General features: G+C 48.4%; 1 protein-coding gene across 5 annotated transcripts in view; it reads left to right on the top strand.

Moving 5' to 3' along the window:
* The window catches only part of srd5a1 (steroid-5-alpha-reductase, alpha polypeptide 1 (3-oxo-5 alpha-steroid delta 4-dehydrogenase alpha 1)), a 91,212-nt gene that overhangs the window by 56,126 nt on the left and 13,692 nt on the right, over nt 1-21,394 (top strand). Inside the window, exons 3-5 of one of the 5 annotated variants that reach the window (XM_070880777.1) lie at nt 12,391-12,492; nt 12,586-12,736; nt 13,587-13,799. In XM_070880777.1, the coding sequence (XP_070736878.1) occupies nt 12,391-12,492; nt 12,586-12,736; nt 13,587-13,785 (452 nt within the window). In that variant the 3' untranslated portion in view covers nt 13,786-13,799. The other 4 variants (XM_070880780.1, XM_070880778.1, XM_070880781.1 and 1 more) reach the window with 4 other exon arrangements.

A 21,394-nucleotide genomic window follows, 5' to 3' on the forward strand; every position in this document is an offset into this window, starting at 1 on the left:
GGGGTCCCTGATGGAGTGCACTCTATGCGGGAGTCCTCCCACTATTTATCGGGGACTTGGCCTGGAGGGTGGTGCACGGAGCAGTCCCGTGCAACAAATTTTTAAGCCGGTTCACTGGCTCCCAGGCCGCCTGCAATTTCTGTGGTCTGGAGGAGTCCGTGTTCCATGTTTTTATTGAATGCACGAGTTTGCAGCCCCTGTTCCATTATTTAAAGGGGCTGCTCCTCAATTTCTGGCTGCACTTCAGTCCCACACTCCTGATATTTGGGCACCCTGTGCGGAGGGGAGCGGGTAGGTCCAAGGGCCTCCTTGTAGGACTGTTCCTGGGCACGGCCAAAGGTGCCATCAGCCGGTCCAGGCAGCGGGCGGTTGAGGGGGTTGTTCAGCCTGACTGCCTGCCTCACTTCCGTGCGTACATCCGCGCCAGGGTGTCCTTGGAGATGGAGCACATGGTGTCCACCGGTACGCTCGCGGCCTTCCGCGAGAGGTGGGCACCGGAGGGACTGGAGTGCATCATCCCAACCCCTCCCCCCCCCCCCGGCTACCAAATTTTATTTGATTATTATGGTTTAAAGTTTAATTTGTTTCATTGCTGGGTTTTAGTGCCCCCCACCTTTTAGCCAGGGGGCACGTGTAAAATTTGTGTTTTTTAGTGCCCTTAAAAAAAAAAGGGCACTTGAAAAGTGTTTGGGATGCCCCCCCTTTTAATCAGGGGGCACTTGATTTAATGTTTATTGATTGTTTTCTACAAAAAGAGTTGTAGAGCTGTTGCTGACCTCCGTCTTGGTTGGAATTCCTCATCGGCGCCAAGCCCTGAAACCTCCCTCGGGAGCCGGCGCCTCATAACTTGAGCCTCCTCCAGGAAATCTACTTCGTGCCTTTCAGTTTTACGCGGAGGGGCTTCCTGTACGGGCTGCTCTTGCACACTCTCCCCTTTGCCATCCTCGTCTGCAGTCCGAACACGCCATGGTGAACCATTTTGCCGTCCGGAGGAGGCGGGGGTCCCTAATGAAGTGCTCTCTATGCGGGAGTCCTCCCTTTATTTATTGGGACTTGGCCTGGAGGGTGTTGCACGGAGCAGTCCCATGCAATATGTTTTTAAGTCGGTTCACGGGCTCCCAGGCCGCCTGTAATTTCTGCGGTCTAGAGGAGTCTGTGTTCCATGTGTATGTTGCGTGTGCAAGGTTGCAGTCCCTCTTCCAATATTTGAAGGGGCTTCTCCTCAAATTCTGGTTGCACTTCAGTCCCACACTCCTGATCTTTGGGTACCCTATGCGGAGCAGATCGAGCAGGTCGGAAGGCCTCCTTGTAGGACTGCTCCTGGGCACGGCCAAGGGGGCCATCAACCGGTCCAGGCAGCGGGCGGTCGAGGGGTCGTTCAGACCGACTGCCTGCCTCTCTTCCGCGGTTACATCCGAGCCAGGGTGTCCCTGGAGATGGAGCACGCGGTGTCCACCGGTACGCTCGCGGCCTTCCGCGAGAGGTGGGCGCCAAATGGACTGGCGTGCATCATTTCAACTGGGAACAGTATTTTAATTTGATATAATTGATTTGATTTGACAAGGGTTACCTTTATGTTAAATTGTTAATTTGTGCTTTTGGTGCCTCAAAAAAAAAAACAAGGGGGCACTTGAGTGAAAATTTCTAGAGTGTGACCCCCCTCTAATCAGGGGGCACTTGTTTATTGTCTTCAACAAAATAGTTGTACTTCAGTCCCATACTCCTGATCTTTCATGAAGAAAGTCCCATCCTTTATGCTTTATGGGCTAGACTTTCCACTGATGATCGCTGGGCTATCGCTCATCTATTACACAAATAGACAGGCTATCGCCCATTTTAGCTTAAAAGTGGAAAGTTGGTCCGGAACATCGCCCGCTGATCGCCGGCCCAACTTTTGACACACATGAATCTGCTATCGTCGAGGTGATCACCCACCACAACTTTCACCTCATCGCCCACACATCGCTGGGCTGATCACTCGCCGAGAAGATTGCTGGAGAAAAGCTGCTCCCCACTGGCACTACTCGGCAGAACTCGGCACTACGGACGCTATTTTGAACGTCGGAGGAACTGCAAGAGGCTGCTTCAACTTGGAGCTTAAAAGGAGATTTAATTTGTGAGTGATTTTTAAGGGCCCTATTAACTCTTGGCAATCATCTAATCACATTTAAGTGTTGAGGACAAATCTAAGGGCATTTAGAGCGATTGATATTGATGGGGTCTGTAATTTCTCTACCAGTATTGGTCACTAATCACATGCTACAGACTGAAGGTAGGAAAAGGTATATTGAAGAGCATTGTGTGCCCAATCAAAGAGATGGCAGACTGCTGTGGAGGAGGAAACCTTATACCCGCCGAACTTGCAGGGAAAAGCAATCATACCTGAACTTGTCCGATAACACGTGCCTTAGGAGGATGCGCTTCCGAAAAAAGGCTATCGCTGAGATATTGGCAGCTCATCAAGGGAGATCTGCAGCCTAGCAGCACCATCAGGACCGCACTGCCCGTTGAGGTAAAGGTTACTTCGGCACTTTCCTTCTATGCATCGGGCTCCTTTCAGGCCTCAGCTGGCGACATTTGTGGTATCTCTCAGCACGCCACACATTGCTCCATTCGACAGGTGACTAAAGCCCTTTACGCTCGCAGGATGAACTTTATAAACTTCCCTATGACCAGGGAGACACAGACAGAGAGGCCTTTGGGTTTCTCGAGAATAGCAAACTTCCCCAAGGTGCAGGGAGCAATAGACTGTATGCACATCGCCCTGAGAGCACCTTTACAGGATGTGGCGGTGTTTCGTAACCGAAAGTGCAGCTGAATGTGCAGCTCATTGTCGACCATAACCAAATAATCATGGCAGTAAATGCTAATTTTCCAGGAAGCACCATGATGCGCACATCTTGCACATCACTGTCTCTGACTGTTTAACCGTCAGCCACAAGGTCACGGTTGGATGCTGGGGGATAAGTGATACGGCCTTGCCAGCTGGCTCGTGACCCCCCTGCGGAATCCCCAGACAGAAGCCGAGAAGCACTACAATGAAAGCCATATAGCTACACGCAATATCGTTGAAAAGACAATTGGAGTGCTGAAGCAGCACTTCAGATGCCTGAATCACTCAGGAGGCCACCTACAATGCCACCCTAACCAGGTCGCTGAGTTTATTGTGGTGTGCTGCATGTTGCATAACCTAACTATAAGGAGAGGACAACAATTGCCAGATGGGGCTACTGGTCCACCTCGGGGGAGGGGGCAAGAGGAAGACGAGGACCTCTGGGAGAACAATCAACCTGGTGATGAACCCATGCCCCCATGTCCCCCCACAAGACTGGAAAAGCCCAGTGGGAGTTGCGCAGCTGCAAAACTCTTGTGTCAGCAGCTCATAAATGAACACTTTGCATGAACTTACATTGGTGACAGTTACAGTTATGGAAAGACAACAGTGCAGTTGTGTTACATTTCATCCTTGCCTGGCCATTGTTTTCCAACAATTGTATTCATGTTTTACCTTACCTTACGTTATTAGAAGACACTGCACAACAATTGTAAAATGCAGTACAATATTTTAATAATTTAACAATTTTTTTTACTGTAAAAATAACCCAACCCCCAACAGTCACCCAACAATAAATTTAAAATACAACAACAATAACAAAAGCAACCCTGCCACCTGCGGCCACGCTTCCCTCCAGATCCTAATATACCCCCCCCCCCCCACCTCGCCCCGTGTCCTAGCCCCCCGTTGTAATCGGGTAATGGGACCAGGACGACTTGCTGTGGGGAAGGTCAAGGCCTGTTGCTGTTGGGGTGGTGATGGTGGCCGCATCTTCTCAGAAGTGGAGGAGGAGGAGAAGACGTTTTGGAAGGAACATCTTCCGAGTCAGATGGAAGTTCTTCCTCCTGACTCGCATCTGTGCTGGCGGTTGGTGGGATGGCACCTTGGGGTGCTGTGCCGTCTCCTGACATTATGGCATGCCGCAAGGCAGGGATGGCAGCGATCTGTTGGCCCATTGCCACAATCATGCACTCCATACCCTCCGCTATGTGAGCGGACATTGTAGCAACGTTCCCGGTCAACCCACCAAATGCCTGGAGGAGCTCTCAACTGAGGTCGACCTCTCCCTGCACAGCGCAATCATATCCTCGTTCGGACCTGCCCGTTGCAGCGTGTGTCGATGATCTTATTAAATGGCAGAGCAGGATCGAGGGGCCAGATGGCCTGCTCCTGCTCCTATTTCTTATGTTCTTATGTTGTTAACCTGAGAGTAGCACAGAAGCTGCATGCATAACATGACAACATTCGTATTATAATGAAATGCCGTTACATTACTTTGAATGAACACTGCTTTACACATTACTCATGTGATGCAAGGGAGGGATCTGCACCACCACGCGTGGTGGCCGAGCGACTATGGGTGCCCACAAGTGCTGCCGCATGTTCCTCGAAGTCACTGAGCACGACAAGCTGAGCAGGGCCTCCTCCAGTGCACCTCCGCCCATTGCGATTCTTAGATATCTAACTCTGCAAACATGACAAGAGAATGGTATAAGCTAATTGACTAGGTACTGTCATGTATGTAACCTTTATGTAACAACACTGCAATACTGTATATACGTAAGAAATGCACACCTTGACCACAGGGGGTGAACTTGTGGGAGACATTCCTCACCTGGTCATCCAGGTATATAAAGGGAGGTCCCACGCAGGGTCATCACTTCTTGGTCCTGTGAATAAAGGTTCAGATCATGGAGTTACCTTGTCCATAGAATGTGCCTCGTGTGCATTTGTGGTATTGTGTAAAGAATTTACATTGGCGACAAGAAACGGGAATCAACGACCCACGAGAAGGGCCACCGGCAGCACAGATGAACGGTACTGTGTTGGTGAGGACTGGGAAAATTTCATTGAGAGGCTCCAGCAGAGTTTTGTCACAAAGGACTGGCTGGGACACGCAGCGGCCAACAAGCGAAGGGCTCATCTGCTGACCAGCTGTGGACCTAAGACTTGCGCGCTCATGAAAGACCTGCTAGCACCTGAGAAACCGGTGGACAAAACCTTTGAAGAGCTCAGCAAACTGATCGGTGAGCACCTCAAACCGGCAAGCAGCGTACACGTGGCCTGACACAGATTCTATACCCACCGACGTTGGGAAGGACAGAGCATACCGGATTTCGTTGCGGACCTCCGGCACTTGGCCAGCCTCTAAGTTCACAGACGCCTGCAGGGGGGAGATGCTAAGGGATTTCTTTATTGAAGGCAGCGGTCATGCTGGGATTTTATAATTGAGACCAAGGACTTGACCTTGGAAGTGGCAACGTTGATGGCTCAGACTTTTATGGTGGGGGAGGAGGAAACCAAGATAATATATGCGCGCAATTCTGCCTCCAAAGTGGCGATGGATCAGGGAGTCAATATCATAAACACGACACAGAGCTCCGCAGGCAAGGGCAGTTCGACACACCCCAGGTAGCAATAGACCCAAGAGTAAATCTCCAACAGACAATGGCAGGCTGAATGGACATTTACGCCCCCCCCCCCAGTGGACAATGCGATCCGGGATGGGGCAATTGACACCCACTAACAGGGTGCTCAAGAGCAGTCAAAGGGGCAGTCAGCGAGGAATGCCTTGCAACAGCTCTTTTGTTCACAACAATGGGAATCTCAGTTCATGCTGGAGGTGTGGGGACAGACATGCTGCCAGGACTTGCAGGTTTCAACAGTTCATCTGCAGAAATTGTAACCTCAGTGGCCATTTAGTCAGAACGTGCAGAAAGCCTGTAACAAGGCTAATATACGAGGTCGATGAACCAGATGAGGGGTCTGCGAGGCAGGATGACGCTTGGGGCAAATCAATGGACGCTGAAGTTCAGCGTGTTCATGTGGCAAACATTCACAGCTCATATACCAAAACACCACCTATGATGATGAAAGTCCTATTAAATGGCATCCCTGTACGCATGGAGCTGGACACGGGGGCCAGCCAGTCACTCATGAGTGTTCAACAATTCGAAAAGCTGTGATCACTCAAAGCCAGCAGACCCAAACTAGAACGCATTGAGACGCAATTACGGACGTACACCAAAGAAATCATTCCAGTGCTAGGCAGTGCAATGTTGGCGGTCACACACAATGGATCGGTGAACCGGCTGCCGCTCTGGATTGTCCTGGGCAATGGTCCCGCACTGTTGGGGAGGAGCTGGTTAGCTGAGATGAACTGGAAATGGGGGGATGTGCACGCCATGTCATCTGTGGAGCGAAGTTCATGCTCACAGGTCTACAGCAATTTGAGTCACTATTTCAACCTGTTGTCGGGGCGTTCAAAGGTACCAAAGTGGTGATACGCATCACCCCGGATGCCAGACCAGTGCACCACAAAGCCAGAGCTGTGCCGTATGTGATGTGGGAGAAAATTGAGAGCGAATTGGACCGGTTGCTGAGAGAGGGCATCATCTCGCCCATTGAATTCAGCGACTGGGCGAGTCCCATCGTTCCCGTCCTAAAAGCGGATGGCTCGGTCAGGATCTGTGGCGACTATAAGGCCACTATCAACTGGGTGTCCCTAGAAGACCAATACCCGCTCCCGAGAGCGGTGGACCTTTTTGCCACGCTGGCAGGCGGCAAGCTGTTCACCAAGTTGGACCTCACTTCAGCCTATATGACCCAAGAACTGGCCGACGAATCTAAACTACTGACCACCATCACCACGCACAAGGGACTGTTCGTTTACATCAGGTGTCCATTTGACATTCGATCAGCGGCCATGATTTTTCATAGAAACATGGAAAGCCTGCTCAAATCCATTCCTGGAACAATCGTATTTCAGGACGACATCCTCATCACCAGTCGTGACACCGAGGAACACCTCCACAACCTGGAGGAGGTGCTACGCCGACTGGATCGGGTAGGCCTGCGACTCAAGAAGTCTACGTGTGTGTTTTTGGTTCCCGAGGTCGAGTTTCTGGGCAGGAAGGTGGCTGCAGATGGGATTTGGCCTACCGAATCCAAAATGGAGGCTATTCAACGAGCGCCCAGGCCCGGCAACACATCGGAGTTGCATTCATTTCTGGGACTCTTGAACTATTTTGGGAACTTTCTGCCGAAGTTAAGCACATTGTTGGAGCTGCTACACATGCTCCTGCTTAAGGGTTGTGATTGGTTTTGGGGGGACTGTGAGGAACGGGCTTTCAATCGGGCGCAGAACCTACTTTGTTCAAATAAGTTGTTGACCCTGTATGACCCCCGTAAGAAATTGGTTCTGACATGTGATGCATCGTCTTGTGGGGTTGGGTGCGTGTTGGAGCAGGGTAACGCTGAGGGCCAACTACAACCTGTGGCTTATGCGTCCAGGTCGCGTGCTCAAGCTGAACGGGGATATGGGATGGTTGAGAAGGAAGCACTCACGTGTCTATGGGGTGAAAAAGATGCATCAGTACCTTTTTGGCAGGAGGTTCGAATTAGAAACGGACCACAAGCCGTTAATATCCCTGCTGTCAGACAGCAAGGCTGTCAATGCCAATGCGTCAGCTCGCATACAGCGATGGGCTCTCACACTCGCTGCGTATGACTACACCATCCGGCACCGGCCTGGCACCGAAAACTGCGCTGACGTGCTCAGCAGGCTTCCACTGGCCACCACTGAGGGGGCAGCGGAGCAAAGCGCTGAAATGGTCATGGCCGTCGATGCCTTTGACAGCGTAGGCTCCCCCATCACAGCCCACCAGATCAAAATCTGGACCAACAGAGATCCCCTCCTGTCCTTGATTAAGAAATGTGACCTGACTGGGGATTGGGCGCCCGCACATGGAGCATGCTTGAGGAGGTCAGACCGTTTCACAGACGGATGGATGAGCTCTCCATCCAAGCTGACTGCCTACTATGGGGCTGCTGGGTAGTCATGCCCCAGAGGGGCAGGGAAGCCTTCATCAGGGAACTCCACAGCGAGCACCCAGGCATCGTGCTGATGAAGGCCATTGCCCGGTCATGTGTGGTGGCCTGGAATTGATTCAGACCTGGAACTCTGTGTTTGCAGGTGCACAGCTAGGTAATGCCCGCAGGGAGGCTTCGCTCAGCCCGAGGCCCTGGCCCACCAGGCCATGGTCACGTATTCACATAGACTTTGCAGGTCCATTCATGGGAAAAATGTTTCTCATTGTGGTTGGTGCGTGCTCGAAATGGATCGAGTGCATTATTTTTCAATTTGTGCACGACATCTACTACCGTGGAGAGTCTGCGCATGATTTTTGCGACCCACGGCTTGCCGGACATCCTTGTTAGCGATAATGGGCCATGTTTCTCAAGTTACGAATTCCAGGAGTTCATATTAGGTAATGGCAATAACACTGTCAGGACAGCACCATTCAAGCCGGCCTCCAATGGCCAGGCGGAACGTGCAGTCCAAATCATGAAACAAGGCATGCTCCGGATTCGATGCCGCCTATTGCGCCTCCTGCTGGCCTATAAGTCCCAACTGCACTCGCTCACGGGGGTCCCGCCCGCGGAGCAACTCGTGAAACGAACACTCAAAACTCGGCTCTCCATCATTCATCCTGTCCAACATTTTTGAGGGCGAGCGCCAGTCCCAAAATGAGTACCATGACCAAAATTCAAGGGGGAGATGTATAGAAATTGATGACCCCGTATTTGTTCTCAATCACGCTTTGGGGCCCAAATGGCTTGAGGGTACTGTAATAGACAAAGAGGGGAATAGGGTCATAGTGGTTAAACTTCGCAATGAGCAAATATGCCGCAAGTATCTGGACCAAGTAAAAAAAAAGGTTCAGCATGGACAATGAGTAACCGGAGGAAGATCATGAGATGGTATTCACACCACCGCCAGTGAACGAGCAACAAGAATATTCAGCAGCATGCACAGTCCCTGCGGTCAGCCCGGAATCACCACGGGTGACAGACACACATACCAAGGCTCAACCACCAGAGCCCCAACTGCGGCGCTCCACGAGAGAGCGCAGACCACCCAAGAGACTTAACCTATCATCCCAATAAGATGTTGAGGGGGAGGTGATGTCATGTATGTAACCTTTATGTAACAATGCAATACTGTATTTACGTAAGAAATGCACACCTTGACCACAGGTGGTGAACTTGTGGGAGACACTCCTCACCTGGTGATCCAGGTATATAAAGGGAGGTCCCACACAGGGTCATCACTTCTTGGTCCTGTGAATAAAGGTTCAGGTCATGGAGTGACCTTGTCTATAGAATGTGCCTCGTGTGGATTTGTGGTATTGTGTAAGGACTTTACAGGTACTATCATGGAAAAACAACAGGTTCCAACGTTATATCCTAATACGGTTTGTATCCACAATTGATGTATGGTTATAACATCTACGTTCAGATAAAATATTTCATAAGATCGTGTTTAGGATCTAATGCTTGACACAAAACACCTTGACTACAATTTCCATGAGGGCCCCCACAGGGTGGGGCTGGGGGATCAGGACCGCTGGTGAGCTCAGCAATGACAGGAGCTTATGTCCAAAAGTATCCAGGGCAGCTCTCCCCAAGTCCAGGCTGGCTCACTGTGTAAGTGACAGCAGCCGGGGAGACTAACACTGTCTGGATAAAGGTGACTGGACCCCTCATTGCTCAGTCGCCCCCATCCATCAACGTAACCCAAAAGGAGACGGTGCCAAAATTAGATTTAAAAAGGGCACAGGTTCCAAGCCCTGTCCAGATCTTAGCAGGAAATATGCAAGAATAACCAGCTTAATTTCAATCCGGGAGAGATACATATTATGTGGATCATTACAATTTAAAATCTATTTCATACTTAATCTTGCTGAAGCAACCAGGCTGTTCCAGCACTTGTGACACTGGTCTGACCCCCTTGCCTCATGGGACGCCGATGAGACCACATCGGCGATCTCGCCCCAAATCTTTCGGTAGGCCCAGGGTGGAGGTTTCCCACACCCACCCCGGCTTAATTGGGCCCACAGCGAGTGTACCTCCTGGACGAGGGTCTCGTTGGTCTCATCGGAGAATTGTTTTGCCCTCTTCCTCCCCTCCACATCCTGGTCACTCTCCGCTGACTCTTGCTCTAGGTTGGACATATTATAATATATAATATTTATGTAATAATCTCTCCTCCTGTCTGTTTGTCTCTGTGTCTCTCTCTCTCTCTCTCCCCCTCCCTTTGGCTTCTGCACATGCCCAGATGACCCCCTGACCTCCCAAATCGCGGGAAACCTTTGCAAAAAAAAAACGCACGCGCAGAAAGGCCGTTGCTGGGGACGCCTTGCCTTCCACATTGCAAAGGCCCATTTCATATCGCCGAGGCCCATTTCACACCGCTGACCTATCGACCCCTCCCCCCAAAAAAGACAAAAAGTAGCGATTAGAAAAATGGGCGATCTTCCAGCGATCCTGAAAGCTGAAACATCGCTAATGCTGGAACATCGCCCATTATTTGGGCGATAAGTCAGCTAAGTGGAAAGTCTAGCCCTCTAGTGTTCTTTGCTTAATAATTCATAGCAACGCATTGCTATTAAGAACTAGTTGGTTTATTAACAACGCTTAATAATCACACTATAGATTATCACTTTATCCACTAGGCTCGCAATTGCATACCTCATTGTGGATGACCTAGACCCAACTGACTGGGGTTTTATTGAGTCTTGTGGACATCACGTGACTGGCTAAACCACTCACAATGCAACAGCTCTGCAACTATTTTAAAATAAACGATAAAGCTGAGTGCTTCCACATGAAAGAGACACTAGAACCCACAAATTAACAATAAAAATTTAATATTAGCAGATCAAATTAAAATTTGGTTGCCAGGGTGAGGATACACTCCAGTCCCTCCGGTGCCCATCTCTTACAGAAGGCCATGAGCGTACCAGTGGACATGCGCAACAGCTCTACACTATTTTAGTGAAAACTATAAATCAAGTGCCCCCCTTAAAAGGGACTCTAAAATCAACAAATTAAACCGATTAAACTTTTTACATTATTGGATCAAATTAAAATTTAGTTGCCCGGGGATATGATGCACTCCAGTCCCTCCGTGGTATCAACTGGAAGGCTGAGAGCGTACCAGTTGATACCACGTGCTCCATCTCCAGGGACACCCTGGCTCAGATGTAACCGTGGAAGAGAGGCAGGCAGTCGGGCTGAATGACCCCTTTGACCGCCCGCTGCCTAGACCGGTTGATGGCGACCATGGCCATGCCCAGGAGCAGGCCCATGAGGAGGCCTTCCGACCTTGCCCATTCTCCTCCGCATAAGGTGCAACAGCTCTACAACTCTTATTGCAAACAAAAAATCAGTTAAATCAAGTGCTCTCTCCTTAAGGGCAGGGGGGGAACACTCCAAACATCTTCAAACAAATGTCCCATTTTTAAATTTTTTTTTAGGGAACTTAAAAAACACAAATTTTACAAGTGCCCCCTGGCTAAAAAGCGGGGGGGGGGGGGGAGCACTAAAACCCGCAATAAAACAAATTAAACTTTAAACACTAATAATCAAATTAAAATTTGGTTGCCGGGGGTGATGATGCACTCCAGTCTCTCTGACGCCCACCTCTCACGGAAGGCCGCGAGCATACCGGTGGACACCGCGTGCTCCCATCTCCAGGGACACCCTGGCTCGGATGTAACCGCAGAAGAGAGGCAGGCAGTCGGGCTGAATGAGCCCCTCGACCGCCCGCTGCCTGGACCGGCTGACCTGCCCGCTCCCCTCCGCATAGGGTGCAACAGCTCTACAACTCTTTTGTTGAGAACAAAAAATAAACATTAACTCAAGTGCCTCCTGATTAAAGGAAGGAGATACTCCAAACACTTTTTAAGTGCTTTTTTTTTTGTTTTTTTTTAGGGCACCAAGAGGCAAATTATACAAGTGCCCCCTGACTCGAAGGACACCAAAAACCCGGCAATAAAACAAATTGAACTTTAAAATTTGGTTGCCGGGGGTGATGATACACTCCAGTCCCTCCGGCACCCACCTCTCGCGGAAGAGGGGCAGGCAGTCGGGCTGAACGACCGCCACTGCCTGGACTGGCTGATGGCCACCTTGGCCATGCCCAGGAGCAGGCCCACGAGGTGGCCTTCCGACCTGCCCGCTCCCCTCCGCATAGGGCGCAACAGCTCTACAAACCTGTGAGCATACTCACAGGTGCATACATCACAGCGCTAAACAAGGGTATTTAGTGGCCTTGGTACCTGTGCTAGACCCGATGAAGTGACAATAGCATTTAAACTTTGCTCAATTATACAAATATTTGTACAACCTATTTTTACTTTTTCTAGAACCATCTGCAACCCTTGTTTTTCCTTGCTGACTATTCTTTATTTGTTTCTCACACAAAATAGAAACTGAGCAGTTAAGAGGAATTTGATTAGTCATTATTAAATGTAAGCTCTTATTCTTAGGCTTCACACTCTGGCTTTTTGGATTGTCAGTAAACCTGCATTCTGACCATATCCTCAGAAAACTACGAAAACCTGGTGAAACAGGATATAAGATCCCACAGGGTGAGTGATTTAAAAAAAAATTCTATTAGGCCTTTAAGATTTAATGGTAAGTTATACTATATTGTTGTAAATATTTTTTTTGATATTTTGAAGGAGGGATGTTTGAATATGTGTCTTGTGCCAACTTTCTTGGAGAAATAATGGAATGGTTCGGGTTTGCCATAGCTTGTTGGTCACTGCAGAGTGCATCATTCGCTGGATTTGGATTTTTGATTCTTAGTTCTCGGGCTGCACAGCATCACCGGTAAGGTTCAAGTTAAATTCAGTATCCTGTCTGTTGTTTCATTCAAATTATTTTAAGTGAGAGGTGAATAACAATGCGAACAGGAAAGTACTCATTTTCTGTGCATCTGCTTTATGTTTGTGGGAGAACTAGCTTAGAATCATCGAAAATTATGACACAGAAGGAGGCCATTTGGCCCATCATGTCCGTGTCGATCGGAAAAGAGCTACCTAGCCTAATCCCACCTTCCAGCCCTGTAGGTCACGGCTCTTTGAGTTCAATTTTAGCCAGGAGTTGCTCCGTTTTTTTGGGAGTAACTTGGTTTTTCTGGCGTAACTTAAAAATCTCCATTGTCCCCGATCAATTTGCACCAGCGTGACTGAGTTAGTTACGATTTTTTTAGCACTAAGAGATCAGTCACACTGGGAGGCCACTCAGCCAGAGATAGGGGCAGGCAGGAGAACTGACCGTGCTCCTGCCTGCCACCCAGACTTTTCACCTCCACCACTATGCCTGGGAGTCCGATTCCATGTGTTGATCATGCACTGTGCGAAGAACTTTGATAGCAGCCAAAAAGTTACCTTTTACCAGATTGAACTCGTGTCCCCTCGTCTTATGTTTCCAATTTATTTTAAAGCAATATTCTGGATTTACATTTTCTATTATTTATAATCTTGTATATCTCGCTAAGATCACCACCAAGTTGAAAAGCCTGTTTCTCAGGTGTTTCCTCACAGACCCCTGATCAACCTCATAATTCTTCATTGCCCGCTCCTAGCCCAACGAAGGAGGCAGAATAAATGCAGAGAACTTTATCTGAAGGAGCCCATTGCCACGCTCTGAAGCTGAGAGAGACCTACTGTTGTTGCAGACTCGCAGCGCTATTGCTCATGCGCAGACATCGCCAGCGGACTCCACTGCGCACGTGCAAACGTCGCGGCACAGTTTTTGACGCAGAACGCTGGCTCCACCCCCGACTCGACTGGCCACACTGTGTGACTGCAGTGAAGAGGCCGGTCAGTGGCCAAAGTGGCAACAAAATTTTTCAGCGCACCTCGGAATGTAGATAAGCGGCGCAACTCTGGTAAGTGCACCGAAAAACGGGCTCGGCCAAAATTGAGGCCATTAAGTGCACATCCAAGTACTTTTTAAATGTGATGAGGGTTTCTGCCTCTACCACCCTTTCAGTCAATGAGTTCCAGACCCCCACCACCCCTCTGGGCGAATTTTTTTCCCTCATCTCCCCTCTAATGCTTCTACCAAGTACTTTAAATCTATGCCCCCTGGTTATTGATCCCTCTGCTAAGGGAAACAGGTCCTTCCTATTCACTCGATCTAGGTGCCTCATAATTTTATACACCTCAATTAAATCTCCCCTCAACCTCCTCTGTTCCAAAGAAAACAACCTCAATCTTCATAGCTAAAATTTTCCAGTCCTGGCAACATCCTCGTAAATCTCCTCTCGAGTGCAATCACATCTTTCCTGTAATGTGGTGACCAGAACTGTACGCATTACTCAGGCTGTGGCCTAGCTAGTGTTGGATACTGTTCTAGCATAACTTCTCTGCTCTTATATCTTATGCCTCGGCTAAATAAGGAAAGCATTCTGTATGCCTTTTTAACTAACTTTAAGGATCTGTGGACATAACTCCAAGGTCCCTCTGTTCCTCCACACCTCTCAGTATCCTCCCATTTGTTTGTATACCCTTGCCTTTATGCCCCTCCCCAATGCGTCACCTCTCACTTTTCTGAAGTGAATTAAATTTTCCACTTTTCTGTCCAACTGACCAGTTCGTCGACATCTTCCTGCAGTCTAGAGCTTTCTTCCTCACTGTCAACTACACGGCCAATTTTTTATCATTGCAAATTTCTTTATCATGGCCCCTACATTTAAGTCTAAATCATTAATATAGCTTCAGCGTGTGGAGTGATACAACAGGCACCTGGACCCATGGGGAGGGAAGACACAGCTTCAGTTCCCCCTACCTTACTGAGTTCTTCAACTCAGTTATGCCTCGCTGGGAAGAATCGCATCACACCTATCACCAAGACCACTTATTCGCACCTCCACAATATTGTCTGCCTTTGCCCCCACTTCATCCAGTGCTGCTAAAACCCATATAATCTTTTATCATCTCCAGAGTACAACCAGCACAACATATACCAATTTCTGGGTGCAGTCGGCATGGCTGCCACCATATTGGTCTTTGTTGTTTTTGGGCATCATTGATAGCCGCCTGAAAGCAGTGTTCAGACAGGTTATCAGAATGGGAGGACAAGTGGAACATGCAATTCAACGTGGATAAGTGTGAGGTAATACATACTGAACAAGTATATGTTCACTGGAAAGATTTGAAGGGTGTGGGTGAATAGAGAGATCTAGGGGTTCAAATATATATTGAAAGTAAAAGGAGTACAAGAGCAAAGAAGTATTAATACATTTGTTCAGAACATTAGGGAAGCTACAGTTGGAACACTGTGTGTAGATTGTGCACCTTGTAATAGGGCATTAAATCCACAGAGATTATACAGCATAGACAAACCTTACCAGGATGATGGCAGGTATGGGAAACTATAGTTATGTGGATAAACTTGAGATACTAGAGGGCTGAATTTTTGGTTTGTTGCTGCCTCTGTTTTCGCCCTGGAGGGGTGGCAATGGTGGCGTTGAGCTCTTCCAGCGCCTCGCCGGGGTTTTTGGGGCCAGTTGTGGCGGGGCGTGGAGCATTACTGCCTGGAAGAAGCGAGCCAGTGAGCAATGGCCCTGGTTGCAACATCGGCTCGATTTTTACCTTCTGCCCGATCCGTAGTGCTCTGTAGAGCGACGTGCTGGAACCGCCTGTGAAAGCAGGTGGTCTGACCTGTAACAGCAGTGAGATAAGTAATGTCGACCTTGGGTAAGTGTGATGGGGTTTTTTTTGCGAATTATATTGAGGTGGAGTGAGCTATTTATTGGGAATGTTTTTGGTGGGTTTTTTTCAGGTTTTTTTTTCTCCCGAGGCCTCTCTTTGAGCGCTCCGAGGCCAACTGTTTAGCTTAGGCCGGCTGAGCAAGCGACTATCCTAATGCAACATCTCCCTTAGCACTCTGGCCCACACTTAGGGCTCAGCTGCCCAATTTTGCTGACTGAGGCGCAAACTTTTCCCGGGCGCACATTTTACCGCCCCGCCGCCATCACCGTCCCAAAATGAGCAAAGCCATAATCCAACCCAAGGACTATTTCAACTGGAGCAGAGAAGACCAAGAAGAAATTTAAAGGAGGCTTTTAAAATTCTGAAGGGTTTTTGATTGGAAAAGACTATAGGGTTAGAAATTCAGTGCATTTGCGCCTCCCCTTAGTGTCCCTCCTGGGTCTTACCGCCCGGACGTGACGCTGGAAATGACTCCCGCCATATTGGGCAGGAGTTTAGCGGCGGCGCTACAGCTTTGCACCCCAATCTCCTGCGCCCGGAGATCATTACGCTCATTGCCCCTTTAGAGCCCCGGCCCCGAAATTCACTTTCACACCCTGCAGCAGCGCCGGGCAAAACCACCGATAGCTGCAGGAGGTGCAGATCAGTCGGCTGGCCGCTACCCGAGCGGATGTTAAAGGTGACGTGGCTGAGTGAAAAATAAAAAATAAATTACCTTCTTGTTCTCACTTCAGATCTGGTTTCTTCGCAGGGTCCTGTCCGCGGTCGCTCAGCCCGGCACTCTGCTTGAATTTTCTAAAGTTGTGAAAGTTGGTGTTAATTCTCAAATCATCCACTTCTAAAGTTTCGGACTGATCCATGTGCCAGTATGGCCTTCAATATAGCATGCACTATTGACCTCCTCTGAGTTACCTATGTATGGACCTCTGCCCCTGAACACTTTGATAATTCATTTAGCATTGCCTTGACATCGCTGTAGTTAATGGTTCAGCCTCTAACTCTTTTCTCATCAACTCAGGTATTCTCTGCTCTGTTATCCACTCTTTTTTTTCATCAGACTGTATACACTCAGTGCACACAACATTCATGCCTCTCAAATGCAGTGTTGATTTACTCTATCTTGATCTTTTCCTTGTCATTCAGTGAAGAATTGGGAATCTTTTAACTAATTGATAATGCATTTTTTTATGTCTTCGTAAGTCCAGCCAGCAGCTGCCATCTTTTATCTTTGTTGGTTCAACTCATTTATTTAGTCGTTCATTTTTTGATATCTTGCTCTACTATCTCATCTGATGTCAAATAGAACTCATGACATCTCTTCCTTTGCTAAAACTGCCTCAGTAAGCTTCTCATGAATCATGGGATGCTCTGGTGATCTATAACTTTAAAGTAATTTGTGCAGGCAATTCCATCAAAATGCTGCAGATCTGTCTTGTAGCAGTACAAATTCCAGAATTATGTGCATACCTGAAAAGTACTCTAGGCGATGAAAATGTCCTAGGGGATCTACAGGCACAAGTGGCTGTCTTGCCTTCATGTGGAAAAATAGGCTCCAGCAACAGCTGTTTCAATATGGCCACAATAATATTTAAATTATTAGAAATACAAACCTCATTGTTCTGCCCGTCAGATAGTCTCTGGCCTCACTCACCTGTCTCGGCACCTGGACAAATGATTGTCGCTGAATTTACCCAACCAATATCAACTTTATCAGCCCCCTGATTTTAAATCTAGTTTTTCCCACGTGTTGGCCACAAAAGTTGGCTCCGTAGCGCCCATTGTTTGGGCACTACAGGTGATGTTTTGGTTCCGTAATGGCATCCGCAGCTCTCACACAAATTCTGGTGTGGGCTGTGTCGGATGTTATCTTGGGTAGGGCATTAGCGTGGGCGCAGAGAGCGGTGCCAGAGGTATACAGAGTAGGCAGATCGTGATATCAATCAATACGCAACACTGATTTGATGCCAGCGCTGCCATTTTGGAGCTCAACGCTCCAGCTCTTGCATGCATCAGAAGCAATGGGCATGGATTAATTGTGCATTGTGATCCCTGCTTTCGGCGGCTATTGAATGTAGCTCCCATTGTCTCCTCTTTACTCCCGTGCATTTCAAAACTTAGCTATCTTGAACTAGCATGTAACCATGCCTATGTAGCTTAGTTTCCCCATATCTGTTAGCGCCTGTGTTTTGGCTGCTGCTCTGCACGCAAGCCTGTCACGTCCATTTCCCCTTTTCTCTCCCTTTTTACTCTTTGCTCTCTACTCCTCCCACCACCATGTTTCCTTTCTTTGCTCAGCCCTCGGGTATTCTACCCTCAAAAAACCCAATTATTCAGCACTCATCATCTTTCCTACTCTCCTGTTGCCATCCCAGGCTTGACTCCCTTTTAAATAATCCTACAGCTTCTCTCTGTGCCTCTCTTGGCATCCTCCGAAAGGTCCACAAGGCACCTAACGAGCAGCAACCCCAATTGCCCTATTCTCCTCCCTCCCCGCCCTTCCTGCTCTGCGCACCTGCCAGGGGCTAATCTTGCCAACCTCCTTCTTGTCCCTCTCATTGATTCCAGCACTGACATGGTGGACTTTGTCAGTGGATCATCATCTCTCTCCACATCTCCTTCCAGAATGTACATTCACTTGTGAATAAGGCCCTTGCCATCCAGGAGCTTATGATGGATGGTCACATTGACATCGTGGCCTTGATGGAGACATGGCTGAGGTGTGATGACACCTTTCCCGTTAATGAAGCTTCCCCGACTAGTTATAATTTCCACCACTTGTCCTGCTCAAACTGCTGCGGTGGTGGTGCAGCCCTTATCTCTTAAATCATACCTTGGTCTGTCTACCTACTCCTCTGGCAACTTCTCTTCCTTTCAACATCTTGCCTTGTTCCACCCCTCATGCCTGTCACTTAAAATGCTTGTTCTGTACCACCACCCAAGTATCACACCAAGTTTTTCACTGAGATGTCTGCTTTCCTCCCTCATCATCATCATAGGCAGTCCCTCGAAACGAGGATGAGTTGCTTCCATGCTGAAAGTGGATGAGTTCACAGGTGTTTCAATGATGTTCCAGATCCCAAACTACATCCTGAAGAGTGGAAGACGCCTGTGCGTGGATTTTTTTAACGTGCGCTGGCCGTTGCACCCCAGCCACCACACGACCTCAGCCTCAGCCTTTGCCCTGAGTGACTTCTCATCCTCTGATTTCAACCTCCATCTCAACTCTTCATGCTCGCTCCTCTGAGTTCACTGCCTTCCTTTCCTCCCAAAATCTCTCCCTCCATATACACAGCCTCCCCTTGGATCTTGCCATCTCACGTGGCCTCGCTACTTCCATCGTAACTATCACTGATAAGGTAATCTGTGATCATTCTCTTTTATCACACTCAACCTATATTCCGCTTCCCCCTCCCAACCCCACTTCTTTCTTTGTCTGCCCCTAGTCACTCTCCCTCAAGTCACTTACCACCGCACTTTCAAATTCAAAAAGATCTAGCCTTTGGCCTACAATGCATCATGACATTTCTGCAGCTACCGATTTGCTAAATCACACCCTCTCCACCACACTTGTCCCATTAAAACTATTACTCTCTTTCACCCTACTCTTCACCCCTGGTGTACCTCTCATCTCTGCTCCTTAAGTCCAAGGACACAGATTTAAACGGTCTTTGGCAGACAACTAGTTTAAGCATCCATCACCAGATCTGGCTAGACCACAGAAAGCTTTATCGGGTTATGCTCTCCATTGTTAAAACTGACCACTATTCAAAGATCATCCAGGAATGCAACGATAATATCCGGGTTCTCTTCTCCACCACAACCCTGTCTTCTTAAACCTCTCTTCCCTGCCTCCTCCACCCTCACCGCCAACAGTGTGTGCAAGGAACTCATGAACTTTTTTGTCACAAAAATTGAGTCTATCCGTTCATTTGCCTGTGCTGCTTCACTCCCTTCCCCTAGCCCACTGGGCCAAACTACCCCAATGTTCCCCGCTACCCTAGCCCTGAACTCTCATCTTTCTCTAGATTCTATCCCATCGCCTGCCCTGCTCTCTCCGAGCTCATCTTGTCCATGAGACCCATCTCCTGTTCCCTCGATCCTATTCTGATCAAACTGTTGACCATCCAACTTCCCTTCCTGGACCCAAGGTTAGCTGATATTGTTAACAGTTCCCTCTCCTCAGGTACTGTTACTCCTCCACCCCTGCTTCAAATCTGCTGTCATTTCTCCTCTCCTCAAAAAAACACCCTTTACCCCTCTGTCCTTACAAACTACCGCCCATCCCTAACCTCACTTCCCTCTCCAATGTGTTGCCACCTCCCAAATCCGTGCCCATCTTTCCCGCAATTCCATATTTGAATCCCTCCAATCAGGTTTCTGGCCCTTCCAGTACCAAAACGGTTCTCATCAAAATCACAAATGACATCCTTTATGACTGTGATAACTTATCCCTCTTCATCCTTCTCGACCTGTCTGCGGCCTTCAACACAGTTGACCACACCATCCTCCTCCAACGCCTCTCCTCCATTTTCCAGCTGGGTAGAAATGCTCTTGCCTGGTTCCATTCATGTCTATCGAATCATAGCCAGAGAATTACCTGCAACAGTTCCTCTTCTCACTCCTACACCGTTACCTTGGGAGTCCCCCAGGCATCTATCCTTGACCCCCTTCTATTACTCATCTATATGCTACCCCTCAGTAATATCTTCCAAAAATATAACATCATGTTCCACATGTACGCTGATGACACTCGACTCTATCTCACCACCACCTCTCTGGATCTCTCCACTGTCTCTGATTTGGCACACAGCTTGTCCGATATCCAATATTGAATGAGAAGAAATTTCCTCCAACTAAATATTGGGAAGGCTGAAGCCATTGTCTTTGATAACTGCCAGAAACGCCATTCTTTGGCCACCATTTCCATCCTTGGCAACTGTCTAAAGCTGAACGAGATTGATCACAACCTTATGTTTGACCACGAGATGAGCTTCCAACCATATATCCGCTCCATCACCAACACCGCCTACTTCCACCTCCATAACATCGCCTGTCTCCGCACTTGCCTCAATTCATTTGCTACTGATACCCTCATCCATGCCTTTGTTACCTCTAGACTTGACTATTCCAACGCTCTCCTGGCCTGCCTCCCAGCTTCCACCTTCCAAAAATTTGTGTTCATCCAAAACTCTGTTGTCCATATCGTATCTCTATAAAGCCTAATTTTTTGCAACACTTGAATACTGCTCTAATTTCTGGGAAGATTTTTATAGTACCTTCCTCATGCTTCTCGAAAGAATACAAGAAAAAACTTGCTACCTAGGTTATGCTTTTCTTGCCTCTAGTTGCTGTTCCACTTTGATTCTCTGTTGCAGTCCTTCTTGTCTCTATTTTATCATTGCTAATATAGCCAGTCATCCTTTGAAATTTTCTACTTGTTCCTCTAAATCCCAGTGTGCCGTCCAACATGCTGGGGGTGATTTTCTTCTCCTTTTTCAGGAAGCAACGGGGCAATAGTGGACCGAAACTGGCTGTCCCATTCTCGCTAATATCAGCCCCGGCACAGTTTTGTAGCAGGCCTCAAAACAAGTGAGTAGTGTTGTTGTCCAAAGCAGGCATGAGTCTATTCATGATTTAGGCAAATCAGGGTCCAATACTGGTTGTCATAGAAACATAGAAATCTACAACGCAGAAGGAGGCCATTTCGGCCCATCGTGTCCGCGCTGGCTGACAAAGAGCCACACAGCCCTCGGTCAGCAGCCCTGAA

This window comes from Pristiophorus japonicus, chromosome 5 (genome assembly GCF_044704955.1).
Source record: "Pristiophorus japonicus isolate sPriJap1 chromosome 5, sPriJap1.hap1, whole genome shotgun sequence".
NCBI lineage: Eukaryota > Metazoa > Chordata > Chondrichthyes > Pristiophoridae > Pristiophorus > Pristiophorus japonicus.